This window comes from Erythrolamprus reginae, chromosome 9 (assembly GCF_031021105.1).
Source record: "Erythrolamprus reginae isolate rEryReg1 chromosome 9, rEryReg1.hap1, whole genome shotgun sequence".
NCBI classification, from domain to species: Eukaryota; Metazoa; Chordata; class Lepidosauria; order Squamata; family Dipsadidae; genus Erythrolamprus; species Erythrolamprus reginae.
The window spans coordinates 57,982,118-57,997,865 of record NC_091958.1 but is presented as its reverse complement, the minus strand read 5'-3'; the positions used below and the strand labels follow the sequence as shown (position 1 = coordinate 57,997,865).

The following is a 15,748-nucleotide window of genomic DNA, read 5'->3' as shown; positions in this document are numbered from 1 at the left end:
GTGGTTTGAGCACAGACCCACTTCAAGCTAATGAAGGGCCTTGTCTTTTACTCATCCCCTAATATTTCAGCCCAGGAGGCAACAAAGGATCCACCCCTGTGCACGCTGAGGGCAGACGTAAGACTGAGGCAGAGGAGATGCACCACTTCCTATTCCCCAGGACAAAATGCACCTGGCAGGGCCTATTGCTAAGATGAGAACAGCCCCAGAAATCTCCTAAAACAGAAGATGCCAACCAGCCCCGTCCAGATTAAGGGCATCTGCCGTCTCTCGCTTCTCACGTCTCCCTGCTATGGTGGGGCAGCAGCAGCAGGGAAGAACCAACGTGTATTTGGGCAGCCCTCAAATTCTCCAGTGCTGGGGGCTTCTCACAGAGGTCAGTCGTCCCGTGACCTCTTCTAAGGGCACTGTTTCTGTAAAATGGGAACATCACCCCACAGGCATCATTGGGAGGCTTGCACACTTCAGAACTAGCAGGTGCTCTGTAGGAGTGCAAATGATGGAGAAAAAGTAGAAACTTTTATTCCTGCTGGGATTTATTAAGGAGAAAACCAGAGTCCCAGATGACAGGCAAGGAGGAAACGAAAGCAAAGACTTTGATCAAGAGATTACAGCCAGCAGAAGGCATTCTTGACCCACTCCCAAACAGGGACCCACTTCCTTGACTTGACTGAAGTGCCAAGAATTTCAATGAAACTGCACTTACAGCAAAGAGAGGCAGAGCTCCTTCCTAGCCTTCTTCTGTACCAAAAAACACACACCCCCTCTCTCTCCCACACCAGGCCCTGAGGCCTCCTTAAGCCTAAGCTGAGGAGTTTTCTTACAAAAAGGCACCAGGCCTTGGCTGCTCTTGCCCTCCCACCCATCCCTCCTGCCCTTCAAGAATTTGCTGCTTGTTAGTCCATCGGTGTATTTCTTCTGTTATCCTGCGATTTCCATCTACTGTATATTGTCAAGTTCTCTAATCCCAGAAAAATTCAAACCAAAATACGGGACGCTAGACAGTATTGCAGTCATACTATTTACATATGCATTTAATAAAGCACTTACCCAAAAATTCTGAACTACCATGATGGACTCAAAACCTGTCTTTCAGAATTTTTCTTGCTGTTTTGCTATGTTTGAAATGCTCAACCATTACTCCATTTTCCAAGGGGGCCTTATTCCATCTAGTTATCTGCAGATAGTGGCAACATGAACATCTTTTAGAATGAAAATTGTCTGTGGGAGCGTGTTTAACTTGTCTTCTGGACCTTTCTAGCGTCACTAACATTGACTGAAGCAGTTACTGGGTCACAGCAAGAAACACTTTCTGGGACCCAAGCTGGCTTAGCCCAGCAAGCTGCCCTCTTTGCCCTGGATAAAAGCTTCAAGGCAGCGTGCTGTATCCTTCAAGAGGGGGGACACAACTCTGTGCAGAATTTATTTTTCAGGTTACTTTGCTGACTGAACAAACAGAGACAGACCTTAGCACCATAAAATGGCCAAGCTCTTTCCCTCTCCAAGACTTGGCTGAGGCTTGGCATCTAGCGTGATTCAGTCAGCATAGGGAAAAATAACCGTCCCAACAAACTAGGATCCAAAGGGTAAACTCAGACTATTCATTTATAGGGAATATAAATTGGCACTGATTTTTCTGGAAGCTCGACTGAAAGGGAGGCAAAACGATGCATCCAAGAGAGGGCGGCCTACTCCTACCACCTACCACGTACATCACTGGCAATTCCTAATCATGATATTAAGGAATGTAACTGCAGTGTGATAGGCAGGAAAACAGGTTGCCCTTGTAATTGGCCTTCGCTGAGCACAGCGCCCTGTTTCGCTCCCTGAAAAGCGTGGAGGGCAGCCTGCGTTACTGCGCCTTCAGCCCACGCTGCGAAAGGGCCTTGCAGACACTGCAGTGATGTTTGGCACAGCTGTGAGAGTAGATTCCAGAATGAGCTACAGGAAAGCTCACTGGGCCACAAATTCTTGGGGTGCGTCCAATAATTGGCGTGGGAAAAGCCTATACTCTAGTTTTAACGGAGTCAGCTGATTCACAAAGAGGGAACAGTGTCATCGGTTCTGGTGGTGGTGAAAGGTTTAAAGTAACCCAAGTCTGCCTAACCCTAAAAGCATTTTGATTTTCAGGTTATCTGAGCTTGGGGGGGAAAGTAGGTAAGTCCCTATTCATTTTTGCCTACAGATTTACAGATTTATGATTGGATTTCTTTTCTTTAGGTGGACCAGTATTTCGCCCGAGTATACTGGAATCGAAACCTTGTGTCAAATAAAAGAATCATTTCCTCAGCCAAAGGCTGCATGGCTCTTTTGACACCTTGCAACACACACAGAGCCCTGACTCAAAATACTGCACGAGCGGATCCCACGGGAGGTGTGGTCCATCCCCTTCGGGGCCAATTCTGCTGAGGGACTATGCCAGCAGGGCCCCCAAGGCAGAAGATGGAAAGAGGGGCAGGAGCCAATCAGCCCTTTCTACCTGGCCCCTGTATTGGCAAAGGTAAAGTGAGGAAACACCGTGGCCAAAACTGGCTGGGCAAGAACAGGCTGCCCACTGCCTGCCCACTTCTGATTTGCTGGGAAACGGCAAGTCCGGTCTTCCAGAAAGCACAAGGGCACTTTAACACCTGATTTGGGCAAACGGACGTTGAGCTTCTTTCCCTTCTGGCCCCCGGCATCTCCTTCAGCAGTTCCTAGTGTCGGTCACAGAAGGTAGGCAAACATGCAGCTGTCCGTGTTGACATATAAAGTGTGAGTGCTATGCACCCTCGCACACCTATTCATTCACTCTGCTTGGAAGTGCAAAGGAAGCTGTGGATGAGAAAGAAAAACAAAGTAGCCACCACTTGTCCTGTCCATGCGTTGCAGTCCCCGCTCTGTACCGCTCCTTCCTCCTCAGGCCACAGAGGAGCCCAGCAGAGTCTCTCTGAAGGCACTTGGTGCTCTTCTCGGGAAGAAACAAACCTTCCAAGGGGAGGGGAGAAGAGGGGCCAGAGCCCGGCATGGCTACGATCCTCTCCAGGGGCCCAAAGAAATGGATAACAACCGGCCCTCCCTGTCGGCCCTCCCTGCGAGAGAGAAGGCCAGTTGGAGAGAGCGCAGGCAGCTCGCTGGGAAGAATCCAGGGGCACCGTCGTCACACACTCTGGGAGCTGTTTAGTCTGGTCAGTTCGTTGGCCTCCCCCGGCCCAGCCTCCTCGCCAGCTGCACTGAACGGAGGGCGGCTGCCTGATTTAACCAATTCTTTGGGGAACTTCTTGAAGCGGGGAAGCAAATCTTTGAGCTCTGTGTCGGGGGGGGGCACCTTGTCCAGGTTCTGTACGGAAGGCACCAAGTTGGTGATCTCATCAGTGGGAGACCGCCCAATGCTGCCATCCACTTGGACTCGAATGTCCGGAGAGATGGACAACTGATGGTGGGGCACCACCCCGCTGTCCATGCACTTGGGATAGAGGAAAGTCTTCATTTGGCCTTTGCCCTTCACGTTGACCGTCCCACGGTAATCAAAGTCATAGCCCATTTTGTGAAGAATGCGGAAGCTCTCCTCGCTCACCTGGATCCGGCACTCGACGCCCGTGGTGTCCATCCTGCTGGCTATGTTCACGGTGTCCCCCCAGATGTCGTACAAAAGCTTGGTGGTGCCAATGACGCCGGCTGTCAGGGGGCCGTGGTTGAAGCCGATCCTCAGCTTAAAATTGAACCACAGCATGTTGTTGTTAAAGTCGTCCACCACGCGCATCATTTCTTTGGCAAATTCGAAGAGCGTCTGCAGGTGGGCGTGGGGGCTGCCGCTGTCCTGGCAGTGGGACGTGTTCAGCCCAGAGGCGGCCATGTAGGTCGCCCCGATGGTCTTGATTTTTTCAATGTTGCTGTAATCGGCCTTGCCCAGCAGTTCGTCAAAGTCTCCAATCAGCTCGTTCAGCACGCGGTAGCACTCCTTCCCGCCTTCGTAGTTCTCCTCGTAGAACTCGCTGAAGTTCACGATGCTGGCGAAGATCACCCCCCCGCTGTCGTGGTTCTTGGAGTAGCTCTGGGAGACCTTCAGCTGCTCCGCCACGTGGTAGGGGATGATGTTCCGCAGCAGCCAGTCCGCCTGGTCCCTCATGCTCTGGATCTTGGTGCGGTGGAGGTCCGCCTCCACATCTCCGTGGTAATGAAGACGGTAACTCACCTCAAACTCCCGGTTTAAGAACCAAACGAGGACAAGGAGAAGAAAGAGGCCCAGGGCCACTTCCAGGCCAATCAGGTCCGCCGGCCTCCTGAAGTCCTCCGACGCTGACCCGTTGCAGGCGTTCTCCATGGAGCTGGGGGGGGGGGACAGACACAAAACAGAACGCCTGCTTTAAAGGTGACATCGGGTCCTTCCGGTGGGGGTCTCAAACGGGTGCTGCTGACCATTACAATCACCTAGTTTGAAAGCCTCCCTGTGTTGGCACAGAGGGCAGATATGAATCTGGGATGCGCTGAAAGTCCGAGCAAGGGGCACCGGGCTTGTGGGCTTAGGGTAAGGGGCCCGTTGCAACTTTATTTTCCGAGCCAAACTCCAAGGAGAATTTCCTTAAATCAAATGAGCGATGTACTCGGTGTAAGAAAATCCCATTTTGATGCCCATCTTGATTCATATCAGCAGCTGAGCTCATCACAGCTTCTCTCTTAGCAGTTAACAGAAGTGACACATCTGGCCCTTCTGCAAGTGAGAGATTTGTGAATATATTGGCATGACACCTGAACAGCACCTGGCTTTATAATGTTATTGCTCTATTAAAATATTGTGCTTGGAAATTATCCATCTCACTGCTTCAGAACTTAAGAATATTCCGAGATTTACAGAAAGGAAAGCTGTGGCTCACAATCTAAATTTTAGCCTCTTCACAATCTTTTTCATTTTGGTCACAACTTCTATTCTGGAGGCTGAGACGCAATAAAGTCCAACAGCTGTTAAAAACCTACCTTAGGTTCCTCGATGAAACAAGGTTTGAATCCTCCAAGAAGCTGCAGCAGAAACAGAAGGGTCTCACATTACCAACAAACCAACAGTCTGGACCTAAAGAAGGGCAACTACGTGGCACCACTGCAGTCACAAAGTAGGACTAAGTGGCTAATCCCTGTGATGCATGCCCACCCCAGCCCCCTCACTGCTTAGCCACACTCTCGGGCAAAACTGGCAACAATTGTGGCCCTTCTCTTGAAGCAAGCCGGCTTCATTCCAGCATCCCGGGACCTTCCCTGGACACAGCGGGTTCGCCTTGGCTCACCTGTCAGGACACCAGGACACGTAGAGGAGGAGGAGGAGGACCCCTCCAACCAGGGTGGCCAAAGAGGACCTCATCCAGGAGCTGAGCTGGCAAAAGTTACAGTACTGGACTATGGTGATGAGAACTGCAGAACACATAAACATGGTGGACTGCAACAAAAGAAATATGAGAACAGAGGAGGAAATTAGAGCCAAAACTTCCCAAGTTAAAATGAGTGACAAGACTGGAGCAGAATTTTTCATCCCCCATGGACTTGACTAAAGCTGCGTTTAAAGTCTGTCCACTTCTGTACCTGGCACAGAAAATCTGGTGACCAGCAGGGAGGAGGGAAACGGGTGCCTAGGCCAAAGTATCACCGGTCAGTCTGAATCAGAGTCCATGGGCTTCTTGGACAGAATTGCAGACGGACCAATGGGGGTGATTTGGGTGAACTGCAACCCGTGGCGCCCCCCCCCCCCTTCTCCTCTAGGCTCCTGTAGCAAAGCTCAGGCTGAGCACTGGAGCCCTTGGGGACTGAGCTAGTGGTCTGGGATGGGCAAAGGGGGCCACTGCCCCTTCCAGCTGCCCCACTTCCTCTCCTGGACAAGAAGCCTCTGCGTGTGATTTGGCATTTAGGTCCAAAGAGTCCAATGACCGAACGGAGGGGAAAAGACCACCCACCCGCCCCGGTGCCCTCTCCCCCCCCGGGCGCTCGGCTTGCCCACCAAACAAACGCACGTGGAGGTTGGTTCCAAACTCGGAGGTGAAGTGTGAGAAGACCGCAAGGGCCGGCAGGGAGATCAGAACGGCTCCGATGAAGTGTCTGGGCAGCCAGCCAGCAATCACTTCCAAGAGTTGCCGGGTGCAGCCCATCATGTCCTCCAGGCAGAAGGCCATCCTGGAAATCGCAGAGGGCAGCGGCTGAGCTCTCCTCGCCCCTCCCCCACCAGGGCCCATCAGTGGCCACGGGGCTCCCGCCCTGCCAACATCAGGCAAGAAAGAGGGACCCGAGGGAGGGGCCTGGGCATCCACAGCCAGCTCCAGCTTCTTGACAAGTGGAGGGGTGCGGGGGGGGGCGGGCGGGACTGCTCTCCATTGCACGAGGGCCGGGGGGGGGGGGAGCGTTTGCTGCCACCTGCATCCAACAAGGGGACGCTGATCTCGAGGGAGGGGGGACTGGCGCAGCCCTTGGGGCTCACCTGATGGAGACGGTAAGAGAGACCCCTTCGAGCAGGACGGCCACGACTGCCACAGCCACGGCTGCAGGAGGGGGCGGAGAGGCTGCCACGCCGTGTTTCAGGAAACAAGCGACGGAGAGGATGAGGAAGACGGTGGCGGACAGGCAGACGTCCAGGAGGGAACTGAAGGTGGCGCTAGCGAAGGTCTTCACGGGCACTTTCTTAATGACCTGGGGAGAGCGAGGAGATCAGAGCGGTCTGGCCACACAGGGGCTTCTTCAGAGCCCAGGGCCAAGCAGGGCAATGCAGCCGCCTGACTCTACACTTTCCCCGCTGTGGTTTCAGAACCTGATCCAGAGATGACCTCCACTCTTCACCCAGGCTCTCTGCCCTCTACTTTAGAAAGACAAGTGCTAAAATACACCAGCAGTTTTCACAATCAGAATGAATACAATCAGCAAAAGTGAGGTCAACAAACCCAACCTAGATTCTGAAGAGGAAATTATTCTCAAACCACTTTAGGAAAAAGCTGACCGTCATAACTTCTCCTTGATACGAGGTTATTACAAAAGTTTGTTACTTCGGATAGCTGAGGGATGTCTCAGTTTATAACCAGACTTTCCAGTCTATAAACCCCGATTTTAACCGTCTCTCTTTCAATTATCTTTGTGTGCAAACAGTGCACCTTTGCCCATCCTGTATGGAACGACGGGGAAGAAAGCTGACTTGGTGAATATTTATTATTTTATTTATTTATTATTTAGATTTGTATGCCGCCCCTCTCTGCAGGCTCCGCAGAATATAGACACACAAGGGAAGGAGCGATACAGGAGTGAAGGTTAAAGCAGTGGCAACAGGGCTGTTTCCAAGACAAGAGTCTGTAAAATAATCAATTAAAATATTCTTGGGGAAGTTTGCAAATTTGAGCCAAAATTTATATGTGAAGTTTAGTGGCCTGAAGGGTAGTATGTCCCCTGGAAAAGGTAAGAGGGTATAATACGTGAATAAAAGCAAATACTTTATCAGATACGTTGCCAGAATTTCATATACCTATTTAAATAAAAGCAGCAAAATGCTAGAAGAGAAAACAAGTTTCATTTGTTAATTTATACGGTTCAAGTAGGAAAAGTGTGAAGGTTTACAAATAAAAGCAAGCTTTTTAAATTTAGCATCAAGCCAACGTAGTTTATCAAAACAGGTTTTACATGTTCCACCTTGGAGATTCTAGAGGAGCCTGATTGATATGCTGCAATTTCAGCTTCGCATTCATCAAGGACAAAAGCAGAAAGACACTTGAAATTACTTAAAACAAAGCCCAAATCAAAAGTAACTGCCAAACAGCCAACCAAGCTTCTTCTTTTAAAAAGAGGGAAGATCAGTGTCAAAAACTGGCAGCATCTCAATTACAGGTCTCTCTCCAGTCGACATTTAAACCGTTAAACATGCTGTAAATTGTTTTGGCATTTTATTACGATGTTCATCAGATACTATCAGCATGCAGGTGTCTGATCCCCCCCCCAAAAAACAAAACAAAACCCCCTTACCTCTTCTTGGTAGCTGCTCCGGTAGGCCGTCTCCAAGTCACGTTCAAGGAAGTTCAGGCTCAACTTGTTAATGGGCGGCTTAAAAAAATAGTCTTTCATCAAGCTGAGGGAAAAGATTCATTTTAGGAAAGTTTATTCTCCAGCAAAGAAACAATGGTTGGCCGCCCCCCTTTGACACGGCCTCTCTAATGGTCAGCCCATCCTTAATGGGGCTTGGGGAAAGGGGAGGGCTGCATTAACTCTTCAGATAAAAAGGAATCGCTGCTTAACTGATAATAACTGGACCTCGGTCAACTGCACTGCACTCTTCCCTCTGCTCCACCGTGTCTGATTCTCAGGGGCTGCCTGGACAAGTCCCTGTCATGATGCTCTCGACATTGCCCACCCACTTTTCCAATACCGACTTCCTAGCACTATGAGGAAACAGCTGGACCAAGGTCATTCCACCGGCTCCCACTTCTCACCTCCCCACTGCCATAAACTTCTTAACAAAGAACGGAGACCACAAACGCCTCCCCCGAATGTTGCAAACCCATCATTCATCCTCAGCCCAGAGGAATTAGAACAGTCAGCAGCTCGTTGGGGGGGAAACCCCCCCCCCAGAAATGACCTCTTCCAAGCATTTCAGCCCCTCTTTTATCTGTCAACATAGAAAAAACTGCGTAAAGGAGACCCCCATTAAATCAGGAGAAAACCCACTGCCAGGGCCAGAGGTCTCCCTGTTGTTGCACCTTGACCAAGGGACGCATGACCAGTTGGCCTCCTGTTCATAGGCTGAGGCCCTGCACCCCACCAGGCCTCAGGAAAGGGGCATTCATCATGCATGTGTCAAAAAGGAAGAAGAAGAAGAAGGGGGAAGATTAGCTGATAAATGGCAGCACCTCTGTTCACAGGCTGCAGGTTAACAACCTTCCTGGACCCAGTGCAGATTTAAAGAGAAGTAGATTGATAAAAGAAAACGCTGATTAAAAGCCAGCGAATCAAGCCCCCTTGGTCCATCCCAATTTCCTATTCCGCAGGAAGCGCTAAGCCAGGGGAGGGGGCTGAGCAGATGGCACACAGGCGGGGGGGGGCCCTGACCCACTCCATTCCCCCCCAATTGGCTGATCCTTGTGGAGGCCCAGAGATGAGAAGGGCTTTGCCTCACCTGTCTTCTTTAATGACATCCACAAAGTGAGCGTCTGTTTTTTCTCTGATGGTTTTGAACCGCAGTGGCAGAAGAGCCGAGTGATCCAAGCTTGCTCCAACCCACCTCCCCTTTTCTTGCAGCATTTCGTAAAGGGAGGTTTGGCTGTTGCTCAGTTTCTCCTCTTGCGGGGGGCTTAGAAGTCCATTCCGAGACTTTGGGCTGCCTCCCCCAGGACTCTGAGCGAGACACAAAAGGATTATACGTGCCTGTATCTACAAGTATATTGTGGTAGAAAAACCATCTCTGTTCAAAAGATTGTTATATTTTTGAATGTATAAAACAGCAAGTGGCACAAAAAAACCCCCCATATTATTATTATTATTATTATTATTATTATTATTATTATTATTATTATTATGTCAATACAACACAGCAAACGAGATCACTATGCTGGATTTCGTATTTCATCACCAGTCAGTTGTTGTTGTTGTTATTATTATTATTATTTTTACTACTACTTAGATTTGTATGCCACCCTTCTCGAAGACTCAGGGTGGCTAATGTAAAGCCGATAGATTATTAACATAGAAACCTAGAAGATGGATGGCGGAAAAAGACCTCCTGGCCCATCTAGTCTCAGGCAGGTTTAAATTCAGTTCCTGTGGATTTACCAAGCATCTAAGGATGTTACTTTAGACATTAAGGATCTTCTTTTAACAAACTTGATTAAATTAGCAACAGCAGAAAGAATTGTATCATGTCACGAATCATCGCCAGGTGGGCTGACGTGAGATACGCATCCCTGGGTCCATTTTCATGGCTCCCTCCAATCAGGGCAGACCAGAAGGGCTGAGCTTTCTCTTTGCGCTCTTCACGTTCAGGGAACCATCTTTAGAAAAGGCAAATGCTAACGTTTCTTTAAAAGCTACAGAAAATGCATTTTAAGCCAAAATTACATAAAATACTATTTATTGATATTTTCAGGGTTTCAAGCTAAAACATTTAGGAACTTAAAATAGCCATATTACTAAGGGCTGAAGTTCCAACTCTTTAAAAAAAATCCTTAGAATTCCTGTCCAGTATTGAAAAATGAAAACCAAAGGAATTCCAGTAGCCTAATCCAACAGGAAGGGGAAAGAAAACGTATTTATTTATTATTATTTATTACTTAGATTTGTATGCCGCCCTTTTCCGAAGACTCGGGGCGGCTCACAACACGTGGAAACAAATCATAAATAATCTGACAATTTAAAATATTTAAAGATTTAAGAAAGACCCCATATACTAACAGACATACACACAAGCATACCATATATAAATTAAACATGCCCAGGGGGAGATGTTTCAGTTCCCCCATGCCTGTATACAAGACAGCAAAGGGAATTTCTAAAAACACCCAGCTCTTCAGCTCATCCTAGGGACAAATCTCCTCCATCTGAATCAGAAACGGGCTTGGAACCATCCAGGACCCCTGGGCAAGCGCTTGAAGGCCCCCTCCCTCGGAGGCTCCGCTTGGCCCCTACTCGAGTCTGTCTCATCGTTTCATGACCGACCTGCCTCAGCTTCTGTGCCATGGATGGATGAGGAGAAGAAGCTGCCTTGAGAACAGGTTACCTTTGTGCTGGTCTTATGGTCATCCTGGCATCCATTTTGAATTGTCCCTTCTTCCGCACTCACGGCACAGCCGGGGGAAAAAACGACACTGCACGAGTGGCAGAACTGCAACAACAAAGAAGCACACTGTAGGGCGAATGCCTCCTTCCACCCACGGCCTGCATGCTCTTCAAAGGGGCACATACTTTGTGCAACTCCTCGGGGGATATCTAGTCTGCACGCGACATTTTTCTTCCCTTAAATGTTTCAGAATAAAATGACCGCACGTGGGCACGGCAAGAAGTTATCGTGCACACGAGAAGACACAACATTTAGCAGCTGTCTCTTCCCCATCTCACATCTCAACCTGATTTGCACATATCAATAGATGAAATCAATATTATTTCTTTCTATACATATATACAATTTCTATATATGTTAGAAAACCAAATGCCTGGTTTTTTGAACAACTGCTCTTCTACACCCTTTGCCAACGGCTGGCGACCACGATTCTTGCCCCTTTGTGCCAACCGTTGCTGCCTCTTTCGCAGAAGTGCTCAGAACGTGAGCATTTTTCAACTTCTGCGACTAACCACACAAGGGCTCCTAAGCCTCACACGGCCAACTCCTAATCCAGAGCAAAAAGGAGCGGCCTTTACGATTTGCCTCCTTAGAGAGAAGACCAGTAAGGGCAGGTATAAGCTCCAAGCTTGGGTAGGTTTCTAGAAACAAATCCACAGAAATGTACAGAATTTGCATCTGTCGAACCTTGTTTTTTTCCAGGTAATTGAATGTTTTTGCTAAACCGTCCACGTTCTCGGAGGAGGCTCCCTCTGACCGGCTCCCATCGCCTGCTTCTAGGCCTGGAAGCAGCGGCGTCTCCGAACAGCTGCAGCGAGTCACCTTCTTCTTCAAGCCCGAGATCAAGTATGTTTTCAAACCTACAGGAAAAGGACAGTTAAGGCATCATCTGTGGTTGTTCTCCCTCTGTGCTGTTCTTCCCCCAGCTGACCTGCAGGCTTCCCATCTGCAAAGGTTGCTTCCCACAGATGGCCGGCCCCCCTGCAGCCCTGGCCACCGCAGCCTTTGGAAACAGCCAGATCCACTTTTTAGCAACAAATCTGCATTTTATAAATGGCTTGGCTAGCTACTACGTAGTCATTTATTTCTCATTGGCTATTTTACTATTTTCTTTTTTTAAAAAAAAAGATTGTGAAATATAACCCAGCTGTATTCTTGAATTTCTAAATACTTTGGTTTTACTTAGCCCTCTGATTTAGTGTCACTGTGAACATTAATTTCCCAAAGACTTAAAAGACAAGATGAGGGGACAGCTGTGTCATCTGGGTCATTTCTGAAGACCCCAAAGAGCACTGGGCCCAAGAAGGAACCCTGCTCCATGCTTCCCTCTGCCACACCGATTCTGGTTCTGTAAAGACCGCCGGCCGAGTTGGGGGGGGCAGCCGATTGCAAACCAGCCCCACACTGTCCTCTTGTCAAGCAGTCGGCTGCCTTGTGCTCTGTCTGATGCCTTTTACTGAAATCTAAATTTATGACATCCGCAGCTTTTCCCAAAGGGTGGGGGAAGGGCCTGGTGGCGGAAAAAAGACTGGGTTCTGTCCACTTTACAGCATCTTTTACTCCAGCCACATCCGCTACTCACATTTATCTCAATATCCAGCGCTTTCCTTTTATTTAAGGTGCCTTTACTAATCCTGATCTGTAACATTAATAAACAATGATAATAAACAGCTAGACGTTGGTTTATGGTCAGCAGAATAAAAAAATCTGTGAACTAAATACCCATTTAGAGAGCCGGGCTGGCGCAGCAGGTAGAGTGCAGTACTGCAGGCCACTGAAGCTGACTGTAGATCTGTAGGTCAGCGGTTCAAATCTCATCACTGGCTCAGGGTTGACTCAGCCTTCCATCCTTCCGAGGTGGGTCAAATGAGGACCCGGACTGTGGGGGCAATATTCTAGCTCTGTTTTTAAAAAGTGCTATTGCTAACTTATGGTAAGCCGCCCTGAGTCTAAGGAGAAGGGCAGCATAAAAATGGAATAAATAAATAAATTTCTAGCTGTTTACAACACTCATAGAATCCTAAAAAATGTTTCCCAAAAATCCGGGATCAAAAGCAGTTCTTTTCCTTGCTCAACTACCTTATGGACGAGCTCTCCATAATAACTGTAGGGTTCCTTTTTTCTCTTACAAAATGATCATTTCTTTTTACCAAACATCATGCGACTTATCTGCATAGCAATAAAAGTATATATTTATTACGGAACTGTACATTTTAGTGCTAAATCACACGTCACAAACTATACAATAGTAAATTAATTAAAATTCCACTTGGAAACCAAAAGACTCTGCAGCTACAATGCGTCTCCTTCATCTTTAATATCTCTTTAATATCTCTTCAAAGAACCAGGAAGGGCACAACCACAACGTTTACAAGTCAAACAAACAAACCAACAAGAGAAGGCAAAGGCTAACTACCAAAACCAGTCCACTTATTCACAGGCACCAACGCAATACCTTTCAGCTGGTCTGCTACCACGCTCTGGCCCAGGCGCTCGGTCACTTTTCCATCCTCCATTGCGTAGCGATCATCCAAGTATTTTGCAGTCGCCTCTGAAATATGGACCTTCCCAGCGACGCCCAGTTGTTCCATTAGGTTAGCTAAATTGACATCGTTGGACCAGACGTCGAACTTAAACCGCCTCATTCCCAGGATGCCGCAGAGGACCGTCCCGGTGTGCACGCCGACCCTCATGTTGACCATCTCTTTCTTCTCTTGGCAGAACTGCTCGATGGCCGCGATCATGCCCAGGCCCATCTCGATGCAGCAGTAGGCGTGGTCCGCTCGGGGCTCGGGACAGCCGGCCACGCAGTAGTAGCAGTCGCCCAGAGTGCTGATCTTCTCGCACTTGGTGTCCTCGCAGAGGCGGTCAAAGCGGCCAAAGAGGTCGTTCAGGAGCCCCACCAGGGCATGCGCAGATTTGTTGGCGCTCATTTTGGTGAAGCCGACGATATCGGCAAACAAAATGCTGACCTGTTCGATCTGCTGCATCTTGAAGGGCCGGAAGACGATGGGGGCCTTCTGGAGGGAGGGCTTCTTCTTCCGGCTCTTGGGGCTGGAGGCGGAGTGGCGCTTGACCGAGGAGGAGGAGGCGCTCTCGCTCTCCTCGTCCCCCGGCCGCATCAGGTCGTCCGCAATGACCCTGGGCATGACCGAGTGGATCATGCGCTCCTTCAGGGCCTTCTCCACCTCCAGGTCCTTCCCGTGCATGATGGACTGGCCCACCTTGAGGAAGGTGCTCCGCGAGCGCACCTCCGACAGGATGAAGAGATGGGCGCCCGTGGCGTGGATGCACAGGTGCAGAAGGGCCTTGCCCAGCAGCAGCTCCCAGGGGGCCGAGCCACCGCCGCCGCCCCCCCACCAGAGCCCCTCGCCCAGCCCCTCGAAGAGCGCCGAGCCCGCCACGCCCAGCAACAGGCTCAGGTGCAGCGGCAGGGGCGGCACCGCGTAGAGCAGCAGCAGCGCCGCCACGCAGAGCGAGAAGCGGCCCACGGGCGACAGGCAGGGCCGGGGGGGCAGCTGGGCGGCCAGCGGCAGGGCCAGCACCAGCAGCGCCAGCGCCCGCGACCAGCCCGCCCGGTGCCGCCCGTAGGCGCCCGTGAAGGTGAAGAGCAGCGCGGCCAGGCAGGCGCCCGCCAAGCCCACCGCCCCCACGCCCGCCCCCACCGCCGCCCCCGCCCCGCCCCCGCCCCCCCGGCACAGCAGCGCCCCCCACAGCAGCGCCGACGCCCCCAGGTAGCCCAGCGCGTAGCGGAGGCGGCGCCGGGTCTGCGGGAAGCGGCGCTCGCCACACGCCTGCTCCAGGTTGCTCGAGTCGAAGCGCGGGTCCCACCAACGCGGGGAGGCGCGCTCGAACAGCTGCGGCGCCCGGCCGGCCCCCAGCCCCAGCCCCAGGCCCGGGCCCAGCGCCGCCCCCCGCTCCCCCGGCGCCCCCCCGGCGCCCCCGCCCCCCCCGGCGCCCCCCCCGCCTGCAGCCGCACCGCCGCCCGCCCGCCGCCCCCGGCCACGCTCACCTCGGTGCCACGCGGCGGGGGCCCCTCCCCGCCCGCCTCCCCCATGGCCCCGCCTCGGCCCCCTCGCCCCGGAGGCCGCTGCTCAGCCCAGGCCCCCGACGCCCCCGACGCCGCTCGGGCCCCGGCTGCTCCCGCTGCTCCGGCCGGGCCGCGCCGGGCTCTGCCGCATGGCGCCGCGCCGGAGCCCCCCGCCCGGCTGCTCCCCGCCTCCGCCGCCTCCTGACTGGAAACGCCTCACGGGCCGCGTCGGAGAGGGGGAGGGGCGGCGGCGGCGCCGAGGCTGCTGTCACTGACGCGCGGGACGAGGAGCGCCTGCGCACGGTGCGGGATGCGGCCGGGAGCGCGGGATGCGCACGCGCAGCTCTCGCCGTCCCCGGCGCGCCTTAAAAGGGCCCTTAGGAGGCCCCGCGCCCTCTGGCGGCGGTGCGGGGGCGCGGCCCTTGCTGGCTGCGGGCGGGGGCGGGCGGGCGGGGCTGGGGGCTCCTCTCAGCCCTCCAAGGCCGGGGAGCCAGAGCCGCCCCGCGGAGCCTCACTGTGGTCTAGCCACTTCCTGAAAGCGGCTTCCACACTCAAGCCAACGACTTCCTCGCGGGGGAAACGGCGGCCTTCATCTCGGCGGCCCACAAACCGCAGCCGGGCCAAAGCGGGCCGCCCCCGAAGGGACCTCGGAGAGTCCGCCGGCGTCCGTCTTCCCCGCTCGGAAGCCCCGTCGCCCGCCCCGCCTTCAGCTGAAGGGGCTTGGTGCTTGGTGGCCGGAGAAGGGGGGAGTTGGGGGGCTGAAAGAGGGAGTGGGCATTGCGGGGGTGGGCGAAGGTGGGTTGGAAAACCAGCTTTTGGGCTGGAGATGCTTCCTGGTGCAACCTCCCGGCATGGACGGGGGGGGGGGGCAGACGGGGGCTTCCGCTGTGCCCTGCCTCGTTTCAAGCAAAGCCTCGGCACTCCCGCTCGCTTGCCCTGCCCTGCGGTCACCCCGAGGG

General features: G+C 52.2%; 1 protein-coding gene across 1 annotated transcript; it reads right to left on the bottom strand.

Annotated features, from left to right (window-relative positions):
* Window positions 1–518: 518 nt before the first annotated feature.
* ADCY9 (adenylate cyclase 9) lies at window positions 519–14,816 on the bottom strand. The gene is given in 11 exon segments (XM_070760245.1): window positions 519–4,304; window positions 4,951–4,992; window positions 5,256–5,404; window positions 5,973–6,132; window positions 6,434–6,642; window positions 7,957–8,059; window positions 9,104–9,321; window positions 10,700–10,804; window positions 11,447–11,619; window positions 13,215–14,679; window positions 14,682–14,816. Coding segments are annotated over 11 exon segments (3,927 nt in total). The 3' UTR covers window positions 519–3,136.
* Window positions 14,817–15,748: the final 932 nt, after the last annotated feature.